Source organism: Telmatherina bonti, assembly GCF_933228915.1.
Source record: "Telmatherina bonti genome assembly, chromosome: 16".
NCBI lineage: Eukaryota > Metazoa > Chordata > Actinopteri > Atheriniformes > Telmatherinidae > Telmatherina > Telmatherina bonti.
This window is the reverse complement of record NC_136614.1, coordinates 37711654-37731265: the sequence shown is the minus strand read 5'-3', so window position 1 is coordinate 37731265 and position 19612 is coordinate 37711654. Positions and strand designations below refer to the sequence as shown.

The following is a 19612-nucleotide window of genomic DNA, read 5'->3' as shown; positions in this document are numbered from 1 at the left end:
TCCTGATGACCAACAACAGCCTCATGAAAACCACGATCACATCAGATGTGGATGATGTCAGTCCCCGTGCCAGCCCAGCTACTCCGAGGCTGCAGCTGGGCTATATTTGCTTGTGTGTGTGTGTGTGTGTGTGTGTGTGTGTGTGTGTGTGTGAGGGGGGGGGGGGGGGGGGGGGGGTTGAATTACGGTCAGGTCCAGTTCCGACTCCCGTCGCTGGCCGTGAAGAGAAGGATGGTGCTAGAAAGCTTGATGGGCGGAACCAGCATCAGTTTATTCTCTATGTTAAAACACAAGTAAAGAATCCCACAATATTAGCTGCAAAGAACAGGATAAAACCCGCTTGTAGCACTACATGTCAACATAACACATAGTCCACCAGTAGTCCACCAGTAGTCCACCAGTAGCCCACCAGTAGTCCACCAGTAGTCCACCAGTAGTCCAGCAGTAGTCCAGCAGTAGTCCAGCAGTAGTCCAGCAGTAGTCCACCAGTAGTCCACCAGTAGTCCAGCAGTAGTCCACCAGTAGTCCACCAGTAGTCCACCAGTAGTCCAGCAGTAGTCCACCAGTAGTCCAGCAGTAGTCCACCAGTAGTCCAGCAGTAGTCCAGCAGTAGTCCACCAGTAGTCCACCAGTAGTCCAGCAGTAGTCCACCAGTAGTCCACCAGTAGTCCACCAGTAGCCCACCAGTAGTCCAGCAGTAGTCCACCAGTAGTCCAGCAGTAGTCCAGCAGTAGTCCACCAGTAGTCCACCAGTAGTCCAGCAGTAGTCCAGCAGTAGTCCAGCAGTAGTCCACCAGTAGTCCAGCAGTAGTCCAGCAGTAGTCCACCAGTAGTCCACCAGTAGTCCAGCAGTAGTCCACCAGTAGTCCACCAGTAGTCCAGCAGTAGTCCACCAGTAGTCCAGCAGTAGTCCAGCAGTAGTCCACCAGTAGTCCACCAGTAGTCCAGCAGTAGTCCAGCAGTAGTCCACCAGTAGTCCACCAGTAGTCCACCAGTAGTCCAGCAGTAGTCCACCAGTAGTCCAGCAGTAGTCCACCAGTAGTCCACCAGTAGTCCACCAGTAGTCCACCAGTAGTCCAGCAGTAGCCCACCAGTAGTCCACCAGTAGCCCAACAGTAGTCCACCAGTAGTCCACCAGTAGTCCACCAGTAGTCCACCAGTAGCCCACCAGTAGTCCACCAGTAGTCCAGCAGTAGTCCACCAGTAGTCCACCAGTAGTCCAGCAGTAGTCCACCAGTAGTCCACCAGTAGTCCACCAGTAGTCCAGCAGTAGTCCAGCAGTAGTCCAGCAGTAGTCCACCAGTAGTCCACCAGTAGCCCACCAGTAGTCCAGCAGTAGTCCACCAGTAGTCCACCAGTAGCCCACCAGTAGTCCAGCAGTAGCCCACCAGTAGTCCACCAGTAGCCCAACAGTAGTCCACCAGTAGTCCACCAGTAGCCCACCAGTAGTCCACCAGTAGCCCAACAGTAGTCCACCAGTATTCCAGCAGTAGTCCAGCAGTAGTCCACCAGTAGTCCAGCAGTAGTCCACCAGTAGTCCACCAGTAGACCAGCAGTAGTCCACCAGTAGTCCAGCAGTAGTCCAGCAGTAGTCCACCAGTAGCCCAGCAGTATTCCACCAGTAGTCCAGCAGTAGCCCAGCAGTAGTCCACCAGTAGTCCACCAGTAGTCCAGCAGTAGCCCAGCAGTAGTCCACCAGTAGCCCAGCAGTAGTCCAGCAGTAGCCCACCAGTAGTCCACCAGTAGTCCAGCAGTAGCCCACCAGTAGTCCACCAGTAGTCCACCAGTATTCCAGCAGTAGTCCAGCAGTAGCCCAGCAGTAGTCCAGCAGTAGTCCACCAGTAGTCCAGCAGTAGTCCAGCAGTAGTCCACCAGTAGTCCAGCAGTAGCCCACCAGTAGTCCACCAGTAGTCCAGCAGTAGCCCACCAGTAGTCCACCAGTAGTCCAGCAGTAGCCCACCAGTAGTCCACCAGTAGTCCACCAGTATTCCAGCAGTAGTCCAGCAGTAGTCCAGCAGTAGTCCAGCAGTAGTCCACCAGTAGTCCAGCAGTAGTCCACCAGTAGCCCAGCAGTAGCCCACCAGTATTCCACCAGTAGTCCACCAGTAGTCCACCAGTAGTCCAGCAGTAGCCCAGCAGTAGTCCAGCAGTAGTCCACCAGTAGTCCACCAGTAGTCCAGCAGTAGCCCACCAGTAGTCCACCAGTAGTCCACCCTAGCCCACCAGTAGTCCACCAGTAGTCCACCAGTATTCCAGCAGTAGTCCAGCAGTAGTCCACCAGTAGTCCAGCAGTAGTCCAGCAGTAGTCCACCAGTAGTCCAGCAGTAGTCCACCAGTAGCCCAGCAGTAGTCCAGCAGTAGTCCACCAGTAGTCCACCAGTAGTCCACCAGTAGTCCAGCAGTAGCCCACCAGTAGTCCACCAGTAGTCCACCCTAGCCCACCAGTAGTCCACCAGTAGTCCAGCAGTAGTCCAGCAGTAGCCCACCAGTAGTCCAGCAGTAGTCCACCAGTAGTCCAGCAGTAGTCCACCAGTAGTCCACCAGTAGACCAGCAGTAGTCCACCAGTAGTCCACCAGTAGTCCAGCAGTAGTCCAGCAGTAGTCCACCAGTAGTCCACCAGTAGTCCACCAGTAGCCCACCAGTAGTCCACCAGTAGTCCACCCTAGCCCACCAGTAGTCCACCAGTAGTCCAGCAGTAGTCCACCAGTAGTCCAGCAGTAGCCCACCAGTAGTCCACCAGTAGTCCACCAGTAGTCCACCAGTAGTCCAGCAGTAGCCCACCAGTAGTCCACCAGTAGTCCAGCAGTAGCCCACCAGTAGTCCAGCAGTAGTCCACCAGTAGTCCAGCAGTAGTCCACCAGTAGTCCACCAGTAGACCAGCAGTAGTCCACCAGTAGTCCACCAGTAGTCCAGCAGTAGCCCACCAGTAGTCCACCAGTAGTCCAGCAGTATTCCAGCAGTAGTCCACCAGTAGTCCACCAGTAGTCCACCAGTAGTCCAGCAGTATTCCAGCAGTAGTCCAGCAGTAGTCCACCAGTAGTCCAGCAGTAGTCCACCAGTAGTCCACCAGTAGACCAGCAGTAGTCCACCAGTAGTCCACCAGTAGTCCAGCAGTAGCCCACCAGTAGTCCACCAGTAGTCCACCAGTAGTCCACCAATATTCCAGCAGTAGTCCACCAGTAGCCCACCAGTAGTCCAGCAGTAGTCCACCAGTAGTCCACCAGTAGCCCACCAGTAGTCCACCAGTAGTCCACCAGTAGTCCAGCAGTAGCCCACCAGTAGTCCACCAGTAGACCAGCAGTAGTCCACCAGTAGTCCAGCAGTAGCCCACCAGTAGTCCAGCAGTAGTCCACCAGTAGTCCAGCAGTAGCCCACCAGTAGTCCACCAGTAGTCCACCAGTAGTCCAGCAGTAGCCCACCAGTAGTCCACCAGTAGTCCACCAGTAGTCCACCAGTAGCCCACCAGTAGTCCACCAGTAGTCCAGCAGTAGCCCACCAGTAGTCCACCAGTAGTCCACCAGTAGTCCAGCAGTAGCCCACCAGTAGTCCACCAGTAGTCCATCAGTAGCCCAGCAGTAGCCCACCAGTATTCCACCAGTAGTCCACCAGTAGTCCAGCAGTAGCCCACCAGTAGTCCACCAGTAGTCCACCAGTATTCCAGCAGTAGTCCACCAGTATTCCAGCAGTAGTCCAGCAGTAGTCCACCAGTAGTCCAGCAGTAGTCCACCAGTAGTCCACCAGTAGACCAGCAGTAGTCCAGCAGTAGTCCAGCAGTAGTCCACTAGTAGTCCACCAGTAGTCCAGCAGTAGTCCACCAGTAGTCCAGCAGTAGTCCACCAGTAGTCCAGCAGTAGCCCACCAGTAGTCCACCAGTAGTCCAGCAGTAGTCCAGCAGTAGTCCAGCAGTAGTCCACTAGTAGCCCACCAGTAGTCCACCAGTAGTCCAGCAGTAGTCCAGCTGTAGTCCACCAGTAGTCCACCAGTAGTCCAGCAGTAGTCCAGCTGTAGTCCACCAGTAGTCCAGCAGTAGTCCAGCAGTAGTCCAGCAGTAGTCCACTAGTAGCCCACCAGTAGTCCAGCAGTAGTCCACCAGTAGTCCACCAGTAGTCCAGCAGTAGTCCAGCAGTAGTCCACTAGTAGCCCACCAGTAGTCCAGCAGTAGTCCAGCAGTAGTCCAGCTGTAGTCCACCAGTAGTCCAGCAGTAGTCCAGCAGTAGTCCAGCAGTAGTCCACTAGTAGCCCACCAGTAGCCCACCAGTAGTCCAGCAGTAGTCCAGCAGTAGTCCACTAGTAGCCCACCAGTAGTCCAGCAGTAGTCCAGCAGTAGTCCAGCTGTAGTCCACCAGTAGTCCAGCAGTAGTCCAGCTGTAGTCCACCAGTAGTCCAGCAGTAGTCCAGCAGTAGTCCAGCTGTAGTCCAGCTGTAGTCCAGCAGTAGTCCACCAGTAGTCCACCAGTAGCCCACCAGTAGTCCAGCAGTAGTCCACTAGTAGCCCACCAGTAGTCCACTAGTAGCCCACCAGTAGTCCAGCAGTAGTCCAGCAGTAGTCCAGCAGTAGTCCACCAGTAGTCCACCAGTAGTCCAGCAGTAGTCCAGCAGTAGTCCACTAGTAGCCCACCAGTAGTCCAGCAGTAGTCCACCAGTAGTCCAGCAGTAGTCCACCAGTAGTCCAGCAGTAGTCCACCAGTAGTCCACCAGTAGTCCACCAGTAGTCCACCAGTAGCCCAACAGTAGTCCAGCAGTAGTCCAGCAGTAGTCCACCAGTAGTTCACCAGTAGTCCAGCAGTAGTCCAGCAGTAGTCCACCAGTAGTTCACCAGTAGTCCAGCAGTAGTCCAGCAGTAGTCCACCAGTAGTCCAGCAGTAGTCCAGCAGTAGTCCACCAGTAGTCCAGCAGTAGTCCAGCAGTAGTCCACCAGTAGTCCAGCAGTAGTCCAGCAGTAGTCCACCAGTAGTCCACCAGTAGTCCAGCAGTAGTCCAGCAGTAGTCCACCAGTAGTCCACCAGTAGTCCAGCAGTAGTCCACCAGTAGTCCACCAGTAGTCCAGCAGTAGTCCAGCAGTAGTCCACCAGTAGTCCACCAGTAGTCCACCAGTAGTCCACCAGTAGTTCACCAGTAGTCCAGCAGTAGTCCAGCAGTAGTCCACCAGTAGTCCAGCAGTAGTCCAGCAGTAGTCCACCAGTAGTCCAGCAGTAGTCCAGCAGTAGTCCACCAGTAGTCCAGCAGTAGTCCACCAGTAGTCCAGCAGTAGTCCAGCAGTAGTCCACCAGTAGTCCACCAGTAGCCCACCAGTAGTCCACCAGTAGTCCACCAGTAGTCCAGAAGCACCTATGAGGTCCTCTACTGTGTGATTTCATGCTTGTGTTCTAACTCTCATATGTAAGTTGCTTTGGATAAAAGCGTCTCCTAAATGGCTGTAGAATAGAATAGAATAGAATAGAATAGAATATACTTTGCATTTGCATACTTGTTGCTACACTTATAAAAAGAAAAGTAGAAGTTATAAATCTGATGTCGTCTTAAATCCATATGTTTAAGTCAACGCCCTCGACTTGACTAGTTAGTCGTTAATGATTCGTCAAGGCAACATGGACGAGCACGACGGAACAAGCTGAGCGGAGCTGAGACAAAAAAACCTAAGCATGTTTCTAACAGTGTTTCCTACCATCCTGAACTTTCCGGCATGTTGGACATTAGCTCATCATATGAAAAACGTGGAACCTGTCACATTAAACCAGGGATGGACCCAGGCTCAGTTAAAACTTAGTAAGCCTCTTTGGCACATTGAAGAAAGATGTCACATCTCGCACCTGAAAGGCAGCAGCTCATGCATTATTCATGCATGCAGGAATGAAAGGGATGCTGCGAGGAGCCGCTCCCTGCTGCAGAAATAAACATGCTCATTTTTACATACCCTGACAATCTGAAGCTGCCGTCCTTTCCATTGAGCAAGGCAACAAAATTGTTTGACAGGCGTTGCTTCATTAATGCATGCTGGCCCCGATGAGGAGCCACATGTGGGATGTGTCCCAGTTTCCATAGCGTCACATGTTGCTAGGAACATGTCTATGTGACATCAATATGTCAAATGGAGGCTTTCATTGTAAACTATGGCAGTGCAGCCAGTGTTTGCTATGGCCTCTGCTTATGCCAACGGGGCGGGACATCCCTGCATGGTTCTGGTCTGGTTCTCAAGAGAAATGGACTTTCTGATACATAAACTACAAAACAGAAGATGTTAAAGTGGAACTATTCTGTGCATTTCAGGCTAATTTATTTTTATTTCTGAGACCAGAAGGGCTGGGATTGATGGAGTTATTGTCACAAATGGCTTTATTTACTTCAGACCGACCCTCTCCGTAGGCTGTCAGATCAGCCTGCGGGCAAAACGAGTGGATTGAGACTCTTCCGCATTAAGCCCCGCCTCCCGCCACTGCACTACATCGGGAGCGCGCACCGCACCTGCTTTCACCGTCATTGTAACGTCTCACAAACAGAAGGATTAGGCTCATATGAACTCAATAAGAAAACAAACTACAATGTCAACACATAGCATCCAGCCCTACATGTTGGAACCTGAATCAGAGCCTGAAAACGAAGTGGAAAACAGCAACCCACAGCAACGAATGCAGCAGGATGTCTCTCTTTGGTAAACTCACCAGCCATCGTTGGAAATAACTTTATCCCACGTTTTCCACCCGCCTGATGTATTTGTACATGCCCTTGTTAACCAGTAGAAGGTAACCAATCACCGAACCTTATCCCCCGGGACGTCACAAGGATTTCCACGTAGAAAAAACTCTCTAAAACCACGCGTTTTTCGTCGCCATGGAAACCAAATGGAGAGCGTGCTGGAACTCAAACTCAAACTCAAACATGCGTTTAGGTGATAAAAAACAGTGTCGTTCACATGTCTGATGAGGATTCAACACTGTAACACTGAAGGTGAGGAGCACTGAGCGGAGATGGTGCCAATCCCATCGTAAAGTGTGACACTGGCAATGCCTGCAGCTCAGCGTTGCTTATTGGCGATTGTGGTACTACAAGCTCAACAATTCAATTTGTCGCATCTTTCACTGAGTTCTGATCCCACAGCAAACAACAGATCGCTGCAAAACACTTTATTCCCATCTTCTTGCACAACAGAAAGAAGAATGAGGACAGAAGTAGCTTAAGTAAATGGCAAGGCTGTTGTTTCCTGCAAATAAACCTTCTATGTGTGGAAAGTCTTAGATGGAGCCTCATGTAGAAGGGAAATGCATGTGTGGGATGAGCAGCATATCTGACAAAGTCCTATTAAATGTTCTCTGTCAAACAGCTTGTTCTGGCTCTGACTCCTGGTTGGAGCTTCTGGTGCTCCTGGTGTTGAACATCAGGTGTCGGATCAGCAACACCTGTGAGGATGGATCTTTCACAGGTTAAATGGTCTCATCTCCAAGCAGGCCACATTTGTACCCTTATTGGACAGGACCCCGGCAGGACAGGACCCATGCTGGACCAGACCTGTGTTGGACTGGACCCTTAATGGACAGGACCCATGCTGGACCAGACCTGTGTTGGACTGGACCCTTAATTGACAGGACCCATGCTGGACTGGACCCTTACTGCATAGGACCCATGCTGGACCAGACCTGTGTTGGACTGGACCCTTAATTGACAGGACCCATGCTGGACTGGACCCTTACTGCATAGGACCCATGCTGGATAGGACCCATGCTGGACTGGACCCTTACTGCATAGGACCCATGCTGGATAGGACCCATGCTGGACTGGACCCTGCTGGATAGGACCCTTACTGGATAGGACCCATGCTGGACTGGACCCTGCTGGATAGGACCCTTACTGGATAGGACCCATGCTGGACTGGACCCTGCTGGATAGGACCCTTACTGGATAGGACCCATGCTGGACTGGACCCTGCAGGATAGGACCCTTACTGGATAGGACCCATGCTGGATAGGACCCATGCTGGACTGGACCCTTACTGCATAGGACCCATGCTGGATAGGACCCATGCTGGACTGGACCCTGCTGGATAGGACCCTTACTGGATAGGACCCATGCTGGACTGGACCCTGCTGGATAGGACCCTTACTGGATAGGACCCATGCTGGACTGGACCCTGCTGGATAGGACCCTTACTGGATAGGACCCATGCTGGACTGGACCCTGCAGGATAGGACCCTTACTGGATAGGACCCGTGCTGGACAGGACTTGTGGCGTAGCACAACTTCAAGCTGGTGCTCTGGCTGCAGCTGTATTTGGAGAGAAACGGGTACATGATGCTAACTAGCGGCTGTAGCCCAGGAGGAAGAGCAGTTGTTGATTCCAGGCTTCCCCTGACTGCGTGCTGAAGTGTCCTTTGGCAAGACACCGAACCACAAGTTGCCCCCCGATGTTCCTATCTGGGTATATGGACGCCGTTTTGGATAAAAGCGTCTGCGAAATGACAATAGAATAGAATAAAGGCTTTTGGTTGAGGCAGGGTGATGATTGAGTTTTGTCCATACATGTTTCCTCATGGTAACAGAGATGAAACCTGTCCATCCTGTCCAGCAGAAGTCACCACTCTGAGACGTTGAGGAATTGGATTGATAAACACAGAGATGCAGGACCACCGTTTGATGTTTACTTTGGTGAACAGGAGGACTTCTTTCATTCTCTCTGGTATTGGTCTAACAAAGCCTGGTCCACTTCCACAGATGGCGTGATTTGTTTGGAGCAGCGTGGATGCTCATTCAGACTGATGTGAATCAAATACATGAACGCTAGTCTACCTAAAAACCAGGGTCTTGTTTGATTTGGATCCTAACATGCTTTGCTTACAGCGTGAAAGCAAACAGAGCTTCTAGGAAGTGATGTAGATCAAGATAGTGGATGTCTGGATGCCCCTGAAAACCAGATCTGGTCTAAACACCAAATAAAACAAGAACTCGGACTACAGAGATCTATTATTTGCTGGGAAAAAACTGCTTTCAATCCTGGCCAATCAGTGAGCTGGATTTTCTTGTTCAGTGGTTGTTATGAGAATATCCACTTTACTCCAGTAAAGTGTGAAAGTAAACCAGACCAAAGGAAGACAGACTTCCTTGTCCAATCAGATGGGGTCTATGGACTATCCTGGTGTGAATAAGCACTGATTTACTGATAAAGTGCAACTGAAATGAAGAAAATAAAAATTGTTCACAGTTTTAAACCAGTTAAAGAATGGGGTGGACTCTTGAAAAAAAAAAGAGCAGGAAACCAAAACAAGGAACAAATTAGAAATTACCAGGACCATAACCACCATGACTCCCAGGACCACTATGACCACCATGACCACCAAGACTCCCAGGACCACCATAACCACCATGACTCCCAGGACCGCCAGGACCACCAAGACTCCCAGGACCACCATAACCACCATGACTCCCAGGACCACCATAACCACCATGACTCCCAGGACCACCATAACCACCATGACTCCCAGGACCACCATGACACCAAGACTCCCAGGACCACTATGACCACCAAGACTCCCAGGACCACCATAACCACCATGACTCCCAGGACCGCCAGGACCACCAAGACTCCCAGGACCACCATAACCACCATGACTCCCAGGACCACCATAACCACCATGACTCCCAGGACCACCATGACACCAAGACTCCCAGGACCACTATGACCACCAAGACTCCCAGGACCACCATGACCACCAAGACTCCCAGGACCACCATAACCACCATGACTCCCAGGACCACCATGACACCAAGACTCCCAGGACCACTATGACCACCAAGACTCCCAGGACCACCATGACCACCAAGACTCCCAGGACCACCATAACCACCATGACTCCCAGGACCACCATAACCACCATGACTCCCAGGACCACCATGACCACCAAGACTCCCAGGACCACTATGACCACTATGACCACCAAGACTCCCAGGACCACCATGATCACCATGACTCCCAGGACCACCATGACTCCCAGGACCACCATGACCACCAAGACTCCCAGGACCACCATGACCACCATGACCACCTTGACCACCATGACTCCCAGGACCACCATGACTCCCAGGACCACCATTACTCCCAGGACCACTATGACTCCCAGGACCACCATGACTCCCAGGACCACTATGACCACCAGGACCACCATGACTCCCAGGACCACCATTACTCCCAGGACCACTATGACCACCAGGACCACCATGACTCCCAGGACCACTATGACCACCAGGACCCCCATCGCCGTGACTACTACTGTTGTTGCTGATTTAATCAGACCTAGAAGATGGTGCTTCCCCACCATCGCCCCAGTTTTTATGCAATAGGGCTCTGAAGCCAGTTTTAGAGTTTCTGCATGTCCCCACACGTCATCTGACCCTTCTGAAATGAGAAGCTGCTTGTTTTATCAGCTGGGTTAAATAACTAACTGACATAACCACCTGCAGGAATGATCCAACAGGAAACTCCAACCTGCTAGCTTAGTTACATCCCGGTGGAGACTTTACCATTTGAGATGAGCCTAACAAGGTGTAGTTTGGTTCTCCGGGGCCTCGTGTTATCTGCCAGTGACGATGAGTTTCAGTGTTTTACTTTCCAGATGTAGGAAGATGCAGATGTGTTTGATTTACCCACCTCTTCAGGAAGGCTAACAACCAAGCCATTTTCTGCTTGGCCCACCAGTGCCTGGAGGAAATACTCGCTGCAGGCAGCCAGCACAGCGCGGTGCCCTCGGAACTCCTTGCCCTCCACCAGGACCGTCACATCACACAGGATATCCTGCTTCCGCTGATCATTGAGGCAGAGGAGGATATTGGTACAATGAACCGTCGACTCATACACGTACATGGGAGCTTCAGGCTTCTCATCCACGGACATTCCGCTCACGCCCTGGAAACAGAAGCAAAACAGAAAGGAGGGGGTCAGATTACAGCAAAAAACCCAGTGAGTGCATACCTCCGAGCTGACATCAGCGCCATGATTCAACATTCACTGCTGCTCCTTGTTACTGTTCTAAAGCCAGCAGAACTGCTTTGAATTTACAGGTGTTGCCCACATTTCCAGCACGCTTGTCTGCGGCGGCGTCGTATGTCCGGCAGCTGGCTTTCACTCTGAGGGTTGACGTGTGTCAGTTGGCTAGCTTCCTTCATGCAAAGCTGAGCTGACTGCGTGGCTATAGGTCTGCAAAGCAGAGTAAGAACGGCTCGTTCAGGGATTTTGGGAGACTTGAGCAACTCATCTCTGACTTGTATTCCCAGGTTTTACAACAATGAGTTCCAGCTTGGATCATGTTAAGAATCGGAGAAGCTTATTGTCTGAGCTGCAGATGTTTTCCTGCCTGACGTTCCATTCTGCTCACCTCACCCTGTGAAGACAGACACGCTGAGGCCGTGCACGGCACATACACAAGCTGCAGCCTCAGCGACACCAAGGCTTGTGTTTACAAGTATGCTGACATAACCCCACGCCGCTGCTCTGTCTGTTTCTGCTGCATCTGTCTGAGGATTCGGAGCGAGCACCAGACACTCCAGGACGAGATTTTTCTTCATTTAATGTATGTCCCGTTGAGCCGAATCAAAGCTGAACGATTTGACATAAGGTGACTTTGTCCTTTTGGCCTAGATTCAAACAAATTAAATCTTCCCAGAAAAGTTCTTGTCATTTTGTTTCTTGCTCGGGGGCGGGGGTCAAATGTGATTATAGAGACAAATGTCCTCATTCTGACAGGAACTGACACAAGAGACTGAATGTTAGAGGAGAATTTTTACTTCATTTCATTCTGGTTTGATAAAAGACAAAGTTTTCCTTTTAATAATAAAGTTTTCTCTGAATCAGAATGTCATGTATAAAAAAAGCCCCAGAAAATGCAGAAACCCTGGTTGCAAAGCCTTCCAATGTGTGTGCCGGTACTCATAATTCAGGTTGCCTAGAATTAAACAGACTCACGGTCTCTGAAGAGATGAGGATGGACATTTATCCAAAACCTGGAGACTAGCATCCAGGTTGTGAAGAGAGAAACCACTTCAGTGCAGAAAGACAAGGTGGGGACATCTTAAGGTTTAAACTGGGTTTTTATGTCCAGAAACATGAGCTGACATTGATGCTAAAACCGCTGGAGGTGAAACCTTCATTCCCCATAAAGGCCCACACAGCTCAGATCTTTCTTCCTCTCCTCCAGAAGAAACTTGCTGCAGACAGAAGATGGGACACAGTTTATGTAAATCAGTGTCTGATCAGCGGTCAGCAATGTGAAAGCTCCTCAGATGAATGTCCCCTCTGCGGTGATGTGGACTCTGCAGTGGTCGGTCCTGGTGAAGAAGAAGATCTGGATTTACTGTCCATCTATGTTCTTAACCTCCCCTATCATCAGCAGCTGTAGAGCCCTAAAGAACCAGATCATGAATGCAAGCGGCTGAAATGAGTTTCCTCCTCAGGGTATCTGGACTCTCCTCAGAGGAAGAAGCTTGGACATCCGGGAGGAGATCAGAGTAGAGCCGCTGCTCCTCCGCATCGAGAGGAACCAGTTGAGGTGGCTCGGGCATCTGGTCAGGATGCCTCCTGGACCTCCCTGGTGAGGTGTTCCAGGCACGTCCCTCGGGGAGGAGACCCCGGGGAAGACCCAGGAGACAATGGAGGGCTGGCCTGGGAACGCCTTGAGATCCCTGCAGATGAGCTGACACTGTGGTTGGGAGACTGAACCCTGACGATGGATGGATGGCCAGACAGACGGGCAGTCGGATGGTCAGGCGGATCTTGCTGGATCTGGACTTCACTGATCCTGCTCTGGTGAATCCCTAAATGATGAGGAATGTTTTCTTTGTCCGGTCTGCTCGACATGTTTTGGGAACAGTTGCAGATAAAAACGGACAGAAGGACAGACGGAACAGCAGCTGCTTCTCCTCCCACTCATTTATTCCTCTTTTCACGCGGATCATTCTAGAAGCTCGCCATGACCCACCGTTCCCCGTCCCTCTGATGTTATTCTGGTCAGACTGTCAGTGTTTCCTCACAAGCTTTTCCTGTAGCTGCCAGCATGCAGGACCAGTGTTCCACATGTAGTTCTGAATGTCTCCCTGAACATCCTCCGAGCTGAGTTCGTACGGCATTCTGGTTAAATACACAGCAGGGTTTGGTCTACACCAGTGATGCCTCAAGTCCAGTCCTGGAGGTCCCCAACACACCTGGACAGATGTCTGAATCCCCTCATCTGCAGGTCCTCCAGCTCAGCACACCTGTGACCTGTCCAGGTGTCATGTGACCTGTCCAGGTGTCATGTGACCTGTCCAGGCGTCATGTGACCTGTCCAGGCGTCATGTGACCTGTCCAGGTGTCCTGTGACCTGTCCAGGTGTCATGTGACCTGTCCAAGTGTCATGTGACCTGTCCAGGCGTCCTGTGACCTGTCCAGGTGTCCTGTGACCTGTCCAGGTGTCATGTGACCTGTCCAGGTGTCATGTGACCTGTCCAAGTGTCATGTGACCTGTCCAGGTGTCCTGTGACCTGTCCAAGTGTCATGTGACCTGTCCAAGTGTCATGTGACCTGTCCAGGCGTCATGTGACCTGTCCAGGCGTCATGTGACCTGTCCAGGTGTCCTGTGACCTGTCCAGGTGTCATGTGACCTGTCCAGGCGTCATGTGACCTGTCCAGGCGTCATGTGACCTGTCCAGGCGTCCTGTGACCTGTCCAGGTGTCATGTGACCTGTCCAAGTGTCATGTGACCTGTCCAGGTGTCCTGTGACCTGTCCAGGTGTCCTGTGACCTGTCCAGGCGTCATGTGACCTGTCCAGGTGTCATGTGACCTGTCCAAGTGTCCTGTGACCTGTCCAGGCGTCATGTGACCTGTCCAGGCGTCATGTGACCTGTCCAGGTGTCCTGTGACCTGTCCAGGCGTCATGTGACCTGTCCAAGTGTCCTGTGACCTGTCCAGGTGTCCTGTGACCTGTCCAGGCGTCATGTGACCTGTCCAGGTGTCCTGTGACCTGTCCAGGTGTCCTGTGACCTGTCCAGGCGTCATGTGACCTGTCCAGGTGTCCTGTGACCTGTCCAAGTGTCCTGTGACCTGTCCAGGCGTCATGTGACCTGTCCAAGTGTCCTGTGACCTGTCCAGGTGTCCTGTGACCTGTCCAGGCGTCATGTGACCTGTCCAGGTGTCCTGTGACCTGTCCAGGTGTCCTGTGACCTGTCCAGGCGTCATGTGACCTGTCCAAGTGTCTTGTGACCTGTCCAGGTGTCCTGTGACCTGTCCAGGTGTCATGTGACCTGTCCAGGTGTCCTGTGACCTGTCCAAGTGTCCTGTGACCTGTCCAGGTGTCCTGTGACCTGTCCAGGCGTCATGTGACCTGTCCAGGTGTCATGTGACCTGTCAAAGTGTCCTGTGACCTGTCCAGGCGTCATGTGACCTGTCCAGGCGTCATGTGACCTGTCCAGGTGTCCTGTGACCTGTCCAGGCGTCATGTGACCTGTCCAGGCGTCATGTGACCTGTCCAGGCGTCATGTGACCTGTCCAGGTGTCCTGTGACCTGTCCAGGCGTCATGTGACCTGTCCAGGCGTCATGTGACCTGTCAAAGTGTCCTGTGACCTGTCCAGGCGTCATGTGACCTGTCCAGGCGTCATGTGACCTGTCCAGGTGTCCTGTGACCTGTCCAGGTGTCCTGTGACCTGTCCAGGCGTCATGTGACCTGTCCAGGTGTCCTGTGACCTGTCCAGGCGTCATGTGACCTGTCCAGGCGTCCTGTGACCTGTCCAGGTGTCCTGTGACCTGTCCAGGCGTCATGTGACCTGTCCAGGTGTCCTGTGACCTGTCCAGGCGTCATGTGACCTGTCCAGGTGTCCTGTGACCTGTCCAGGTGTCCTGTGACCTGTCCAGGCGTCATGTGACCTGTCCAGGCGTCATGTGACCTGTCCAGGTGTCATGTGACCTGTCCAGGTGTCCTGTGACCTGTCCAGGCGTCATGTGACCTGTCCAGGTGTCCTGTGACCTGTCCAGGCGTCATGTGACCTGTCCAGGCGTCATGTGACCTGTCCAGGTGTCCTGTGACCTGTCCAGGTGTCCTGTGACCTGTCCAGGCGTCATGTGACCTGTCCAGGCGTCATGTGACCTGTCCAGGTGTCATGTGACCTGTCCAGGTGTCCTGTGACCTGTCCAGGTGTCCTGTGACCTGTCCAGGCGTCATGTGACCTGTCCAGGCGTCATGTGACCTGTCCAGGCGTCATGTGACCTGTCCAGGTGTCATGTGACCTGAGCTGTGGGAAAATGAACGTTTTGTCTGATCAAAGCTTCGTGCCCACCTCCAGCTGACCTGTCTGCGGTGCAGATTTGTTTTTCTTATTCTGATGAGAAGAAATGTAAGATCAAACAACAGGTGCTACGTTGCAGATGGCATTAAATGAAGCAAAGTCTTGGCCCCAAAGCCCACAAACCAGCTAAGTCTAAACCACTTCACTGTTTCACATTTACAACCCAACCACCTGACTTCAGTCAATATGGTGCCTTCAAGGCCTGTTGGGGTTTCGGGCACTGGGACAGATGAATCAGCACACACTGGATTGGTATGAGTGAAAGTCTGGAAAGGTTGTGATGTGATCGTCACCATGGAAACTGATGGTGTTAACCAGATGAAATCCGGCATGTTTGTAGATTTTGGAGAGAAGAAGAATTTGCAGCCTGTGGATCTTTGGTTCATTCAGGAACCAACGGATCCCACTGAGGAGAACACTTGTAACTCACCTGCTATCTGATGTGCAGCTTAGTGGGAATGACTCGCATAATAAACGGCACACTGAGCGGTGAAACCAGTGGGGAAGTGAAAGCTGTGAGTCGGTTTTGCAGGAAGTCTGTGCATGTTGTTTACATGCAACAGAGTTGTAGTAATGGTTTGACTGGGGCGGTCTCCGGCTGCAGCCTGTTGGGGAGCAAGGACGTCAGTCCAGACTGTGGTTCTGGCTGCTCCAACTCTTTTATACTGATTCCCACCAAACATTTCTCAGTTGCTTTCCCAGGATAATGACCTGTCTTCCAAGAATAATGTTTCCAGATGCGGTTGCAGGCTCACAGCAATGTAAACATGCTATTTCTACCCGGAATGCAGCGCTCACTCAGCTGCAGATGGCTGTGCTGCTGCGGGTCGAAATGCAAGGATGGCACAAACACAGAGCACTCACACACACACGGCACATGCATAGTCACAGTGGCAGACACACACACACACACACACACACACACACACACACACACACACACACACACAAAATAGCAGGTTGTGGCAGAAATTTGATTAGAAGTGCTGATGGATGCAAAGGATTTATTTTCTGTCTTCGGGGTGCAGGGTCAGATGTTGACGGCAGCGCTTTCTGCCTTCTGGGTGAGTTAGGAACGTTCCTGTGCAGACTGCAGATCAAAGCGCAGCGTGGCGGCGATGAGCACGCGCCAGCACCAGTCACAGCCGACTGCAGGGCTTATTGCTGGCTCTCCTGGAGCGAGCCTGCTGATTCAGGGAAGCTGACGAGACCCGTTAGCGCCCCACTACCCATTATAGCAGTTATCACTGGTGTAGCTACGGTGCGTCACGTAAAGCGTGCCTGCACAGCAGCCCACACACTGTACCAACAGATTTCAACACGCACATCCAAAGAGTCTCTCCACAGCATCAGCTCTAGTTCAGATGACACATGACCAGATAAAAGGAAAATAGTTGGTGCTGCTATGTTAGATGTTTCTGCAGCTTTTGATTTAATTGATCACAACTTATTGCTGGAAAAACTTGAATGTTATGGGTTTGAGGGGGTCTGCATTGTCCTTCCATAGAGGCTATCTAGCAGTTAGAACACAAACAGTTTTGTTTAATGGTTGTTCTTCTGAGGAGTGTAATGTGTCTTGCGTACCACAGGGGAGTCGTTTGGGACCTTTACTGTTTACCATTTTTACTAATGACCCGCCGCTTGTTGTGAGCAATACAAACATAGGAATGTATGCTGATGACTCAACCTTCTACAAATCTGCACGGACCACGGATGAGTTAAATTCAGTTTTAAATGAAGATTTAAAAACAGTTGTAAACTGAGTTAAACACAGCAAACTTGCTTTGAATGCGTCTAAAACTCAAGCTGCTGGGATACGTCATCAGTGACAAACCTTCATGGAAATCACAAATAAATAAAATTGTTAATAAAATAGGAAGTGGCATCTCTGTCATTAGACGATGCAAGTTTCATCTGTCACTAAATTCATTCATTCATTCCAACGGCTTAGTCCGAGGAAGGGTCGCGGGGAAGCTGGAGCCTATCCCAGCAGTGTTTGGACGAAAGGCAGAGCACACCCTGGACATCTCACCAGTCCGTCGCAGGGCCACTAAAACCAATCAGGTTTATAATACAAGCTTTTGTTTTGGCAAATGGTAACTACAGCTGAGCGGTCTAACGCCTCAGCAGACATGATGGATAAACTTCAAGTCGCTCGTATTGTTCTTGGTTGTGACATTAGAACAAATCTCTAAACTGGTTAATGGTAAAAGGCAGATTAGTTTATTCATTACTGACATTTGTTAGAAATGTATCCACAGCGAAACCCCTCCTGTAGAAAGAACTATGTTCCAGCAGCAGACATGCTGTCTGAGATCATTTTTCTCTGCTAAAGATAAATACATACATCTACTGATCCATGTTGGCATTAAACTTACCAAACACGTTGGACAAGATATTTCTATAAAAGAACTGGAATAAACAAATCTCTATTAAACAGAAACATATAGCATTATGGTAATAATTATTAAATAAATAATACTAATTATATAAATATCCTGGTAAAATGAGAAATTGACTAGAGTTATAACTATGCATTGAATCTATTGATGTTATATAACAGAATATATGAATATGCATTGTTTTAATTTACAGTTGAGTATCTAACAGGATTACTTTTTTATTTTGGTTTTATTTTTCTTTTCTTTTTCTATGCTACCTTGTCATGTTTGCTTATAACTGAAAATGTTGTACATTTTATGTGTTGGACCCCAGGAAGCATGGGAGCCACAATAACACTGTCGTACTGTACGTAAGGAGGAGGAGATGGACTTATTCTTCATGCAAACGGGATGATTCATGGTTTTATTAATGCATCCTGCAACATCTTAACGTTTAATAACAATATTTATTCATATGGATTATTACCATGTACCGTGTTACCATGGAAACACAAGATGCATCAAGATGTTCAAACTACTTAATGAGAAACTGAACCGTTGCAGCTGATCAGCAAACACACACACCTGTAAGTTCACTGGGGGGTTCAGCATGAGGCACGACGACGCGTAAGCACCAGAAGGTGGCTCCTAACGTATGCACACATCAGTGTTGCATCTGCGTGACTCCTTCCTGAGAGCAGAAGAGCTGCTGTAACTGGCTGCTCTATACTGGAGGCGCCATGCTGGACAGCTAATCGTCCAGGTGAGAGGGGACATGATCAGGGACTAGGTTCCACCGCTTTTCCATAAAACCAAGCACCAGCAAACCCAGAGTTCAGTTGTTTCTAAAAACTTACAGATTCCCAATGAAAAGCCACAGGTACTCCATGACGAAGCCTTTAGAGTAATCTGGTGGTGGATATGGTCAACAAAAACAAGCACTGTATTTCAGATCAAAGCTTGACAGAGGCTGTAAACTGAAAGCTGAATCAGACCAACGGGGCCGTGCTGAGTTACCTGCGATGCTGCGCCACAAGACAGACAGGAAGCCTGAGTCACACTGACAGGCTCACTGTCAAATCTCTGAGTCACTGGAACTTTTTCACCGTCAGAATCAGACATTTATGGCATAATTATTACGAAATGCAAATGGATCCAGTGGCTTCTCGTAATAAACAAGATCAGGCTCAATTTCTGCTGCAGCTCCACTCTAATGAAATGATTCAATCAGCCGGTGCAGTCGCAGGGAGACCAGCATAACAACTGTGTCACTGTGACTATCCAGATGACTGTAATTACACCCAGGATGAACATGCTTCTAATTAGATTGATCAAATTAGGTCACAGAAACCAATGCCCTTGGAGCTGTTCAAGGCGGCAAATGTCAATGTGCCTGGTAATGATGAAGATGATGATGATAAGGATACAGTTTTTAAAAAAGGAAACCCCAGACTGCATGGGAAATAAGAATGAAAAGTTTACATCAATATCTACGTCTGCTTGAATTAGCAGGGAGACAATAGTCAGTCAGAGGCTTGTTAGTGACACACACCAACTCCAGTGTTAACACACACTTTTAATTCTTCAGAAATATTGGATTCCCCAAAACACTCCGACATCCTGATTACTCAGTAACCAATCACATTTATAGAGCACGATTTATCACAAAATGGACCCTGTCGTAAATACTGCAGTGATGGATCCAACAGGGTCCAACATTCCTCTTGAGTTTTAGCACCATGTTAACATGAAGCATCATACAGTTGCTGCTTATCATGATGAGAATCTCCCGTTCCACCTCATCACCATGAGAATCTCCCGTTCCACCTCATCACCATGAGAATCTCCCGTTCCACCTCATCACCATGAGAATCTCCCGTTCCACCTCGTCACCATGAGAATCTCCCGTTCCACCTCATCACCATGAGAATCTC

General features: G+C 50.3%; 1 protein-coding gene across 2 annotated transcripts in view; it reads right to left on the bottom strand.

Annotated features, from left to right (window-relative positions):
- bach2b (BTB and CNC homology 1, basic leucine zipper transcription factor 2b) overlaps positions 1 to 19612 on the bottom strand; it is a 144944-nt gene that overhangs the window by 29231 nt on the left and 96101 nt on the right. For both annotated transcript variants that reach the window (XM_079255941.1, XM_079255942.1), the window contains one exon: positions 10635 to 10889. In XM_079255941.1, the coding sequence (XP_079112067.1) occupies positions 10635 to 10889 (255 nt within the window). The remainder of the gene's footprint in view (positions 1 to 10634; positions 10890 to 19612) is intronic.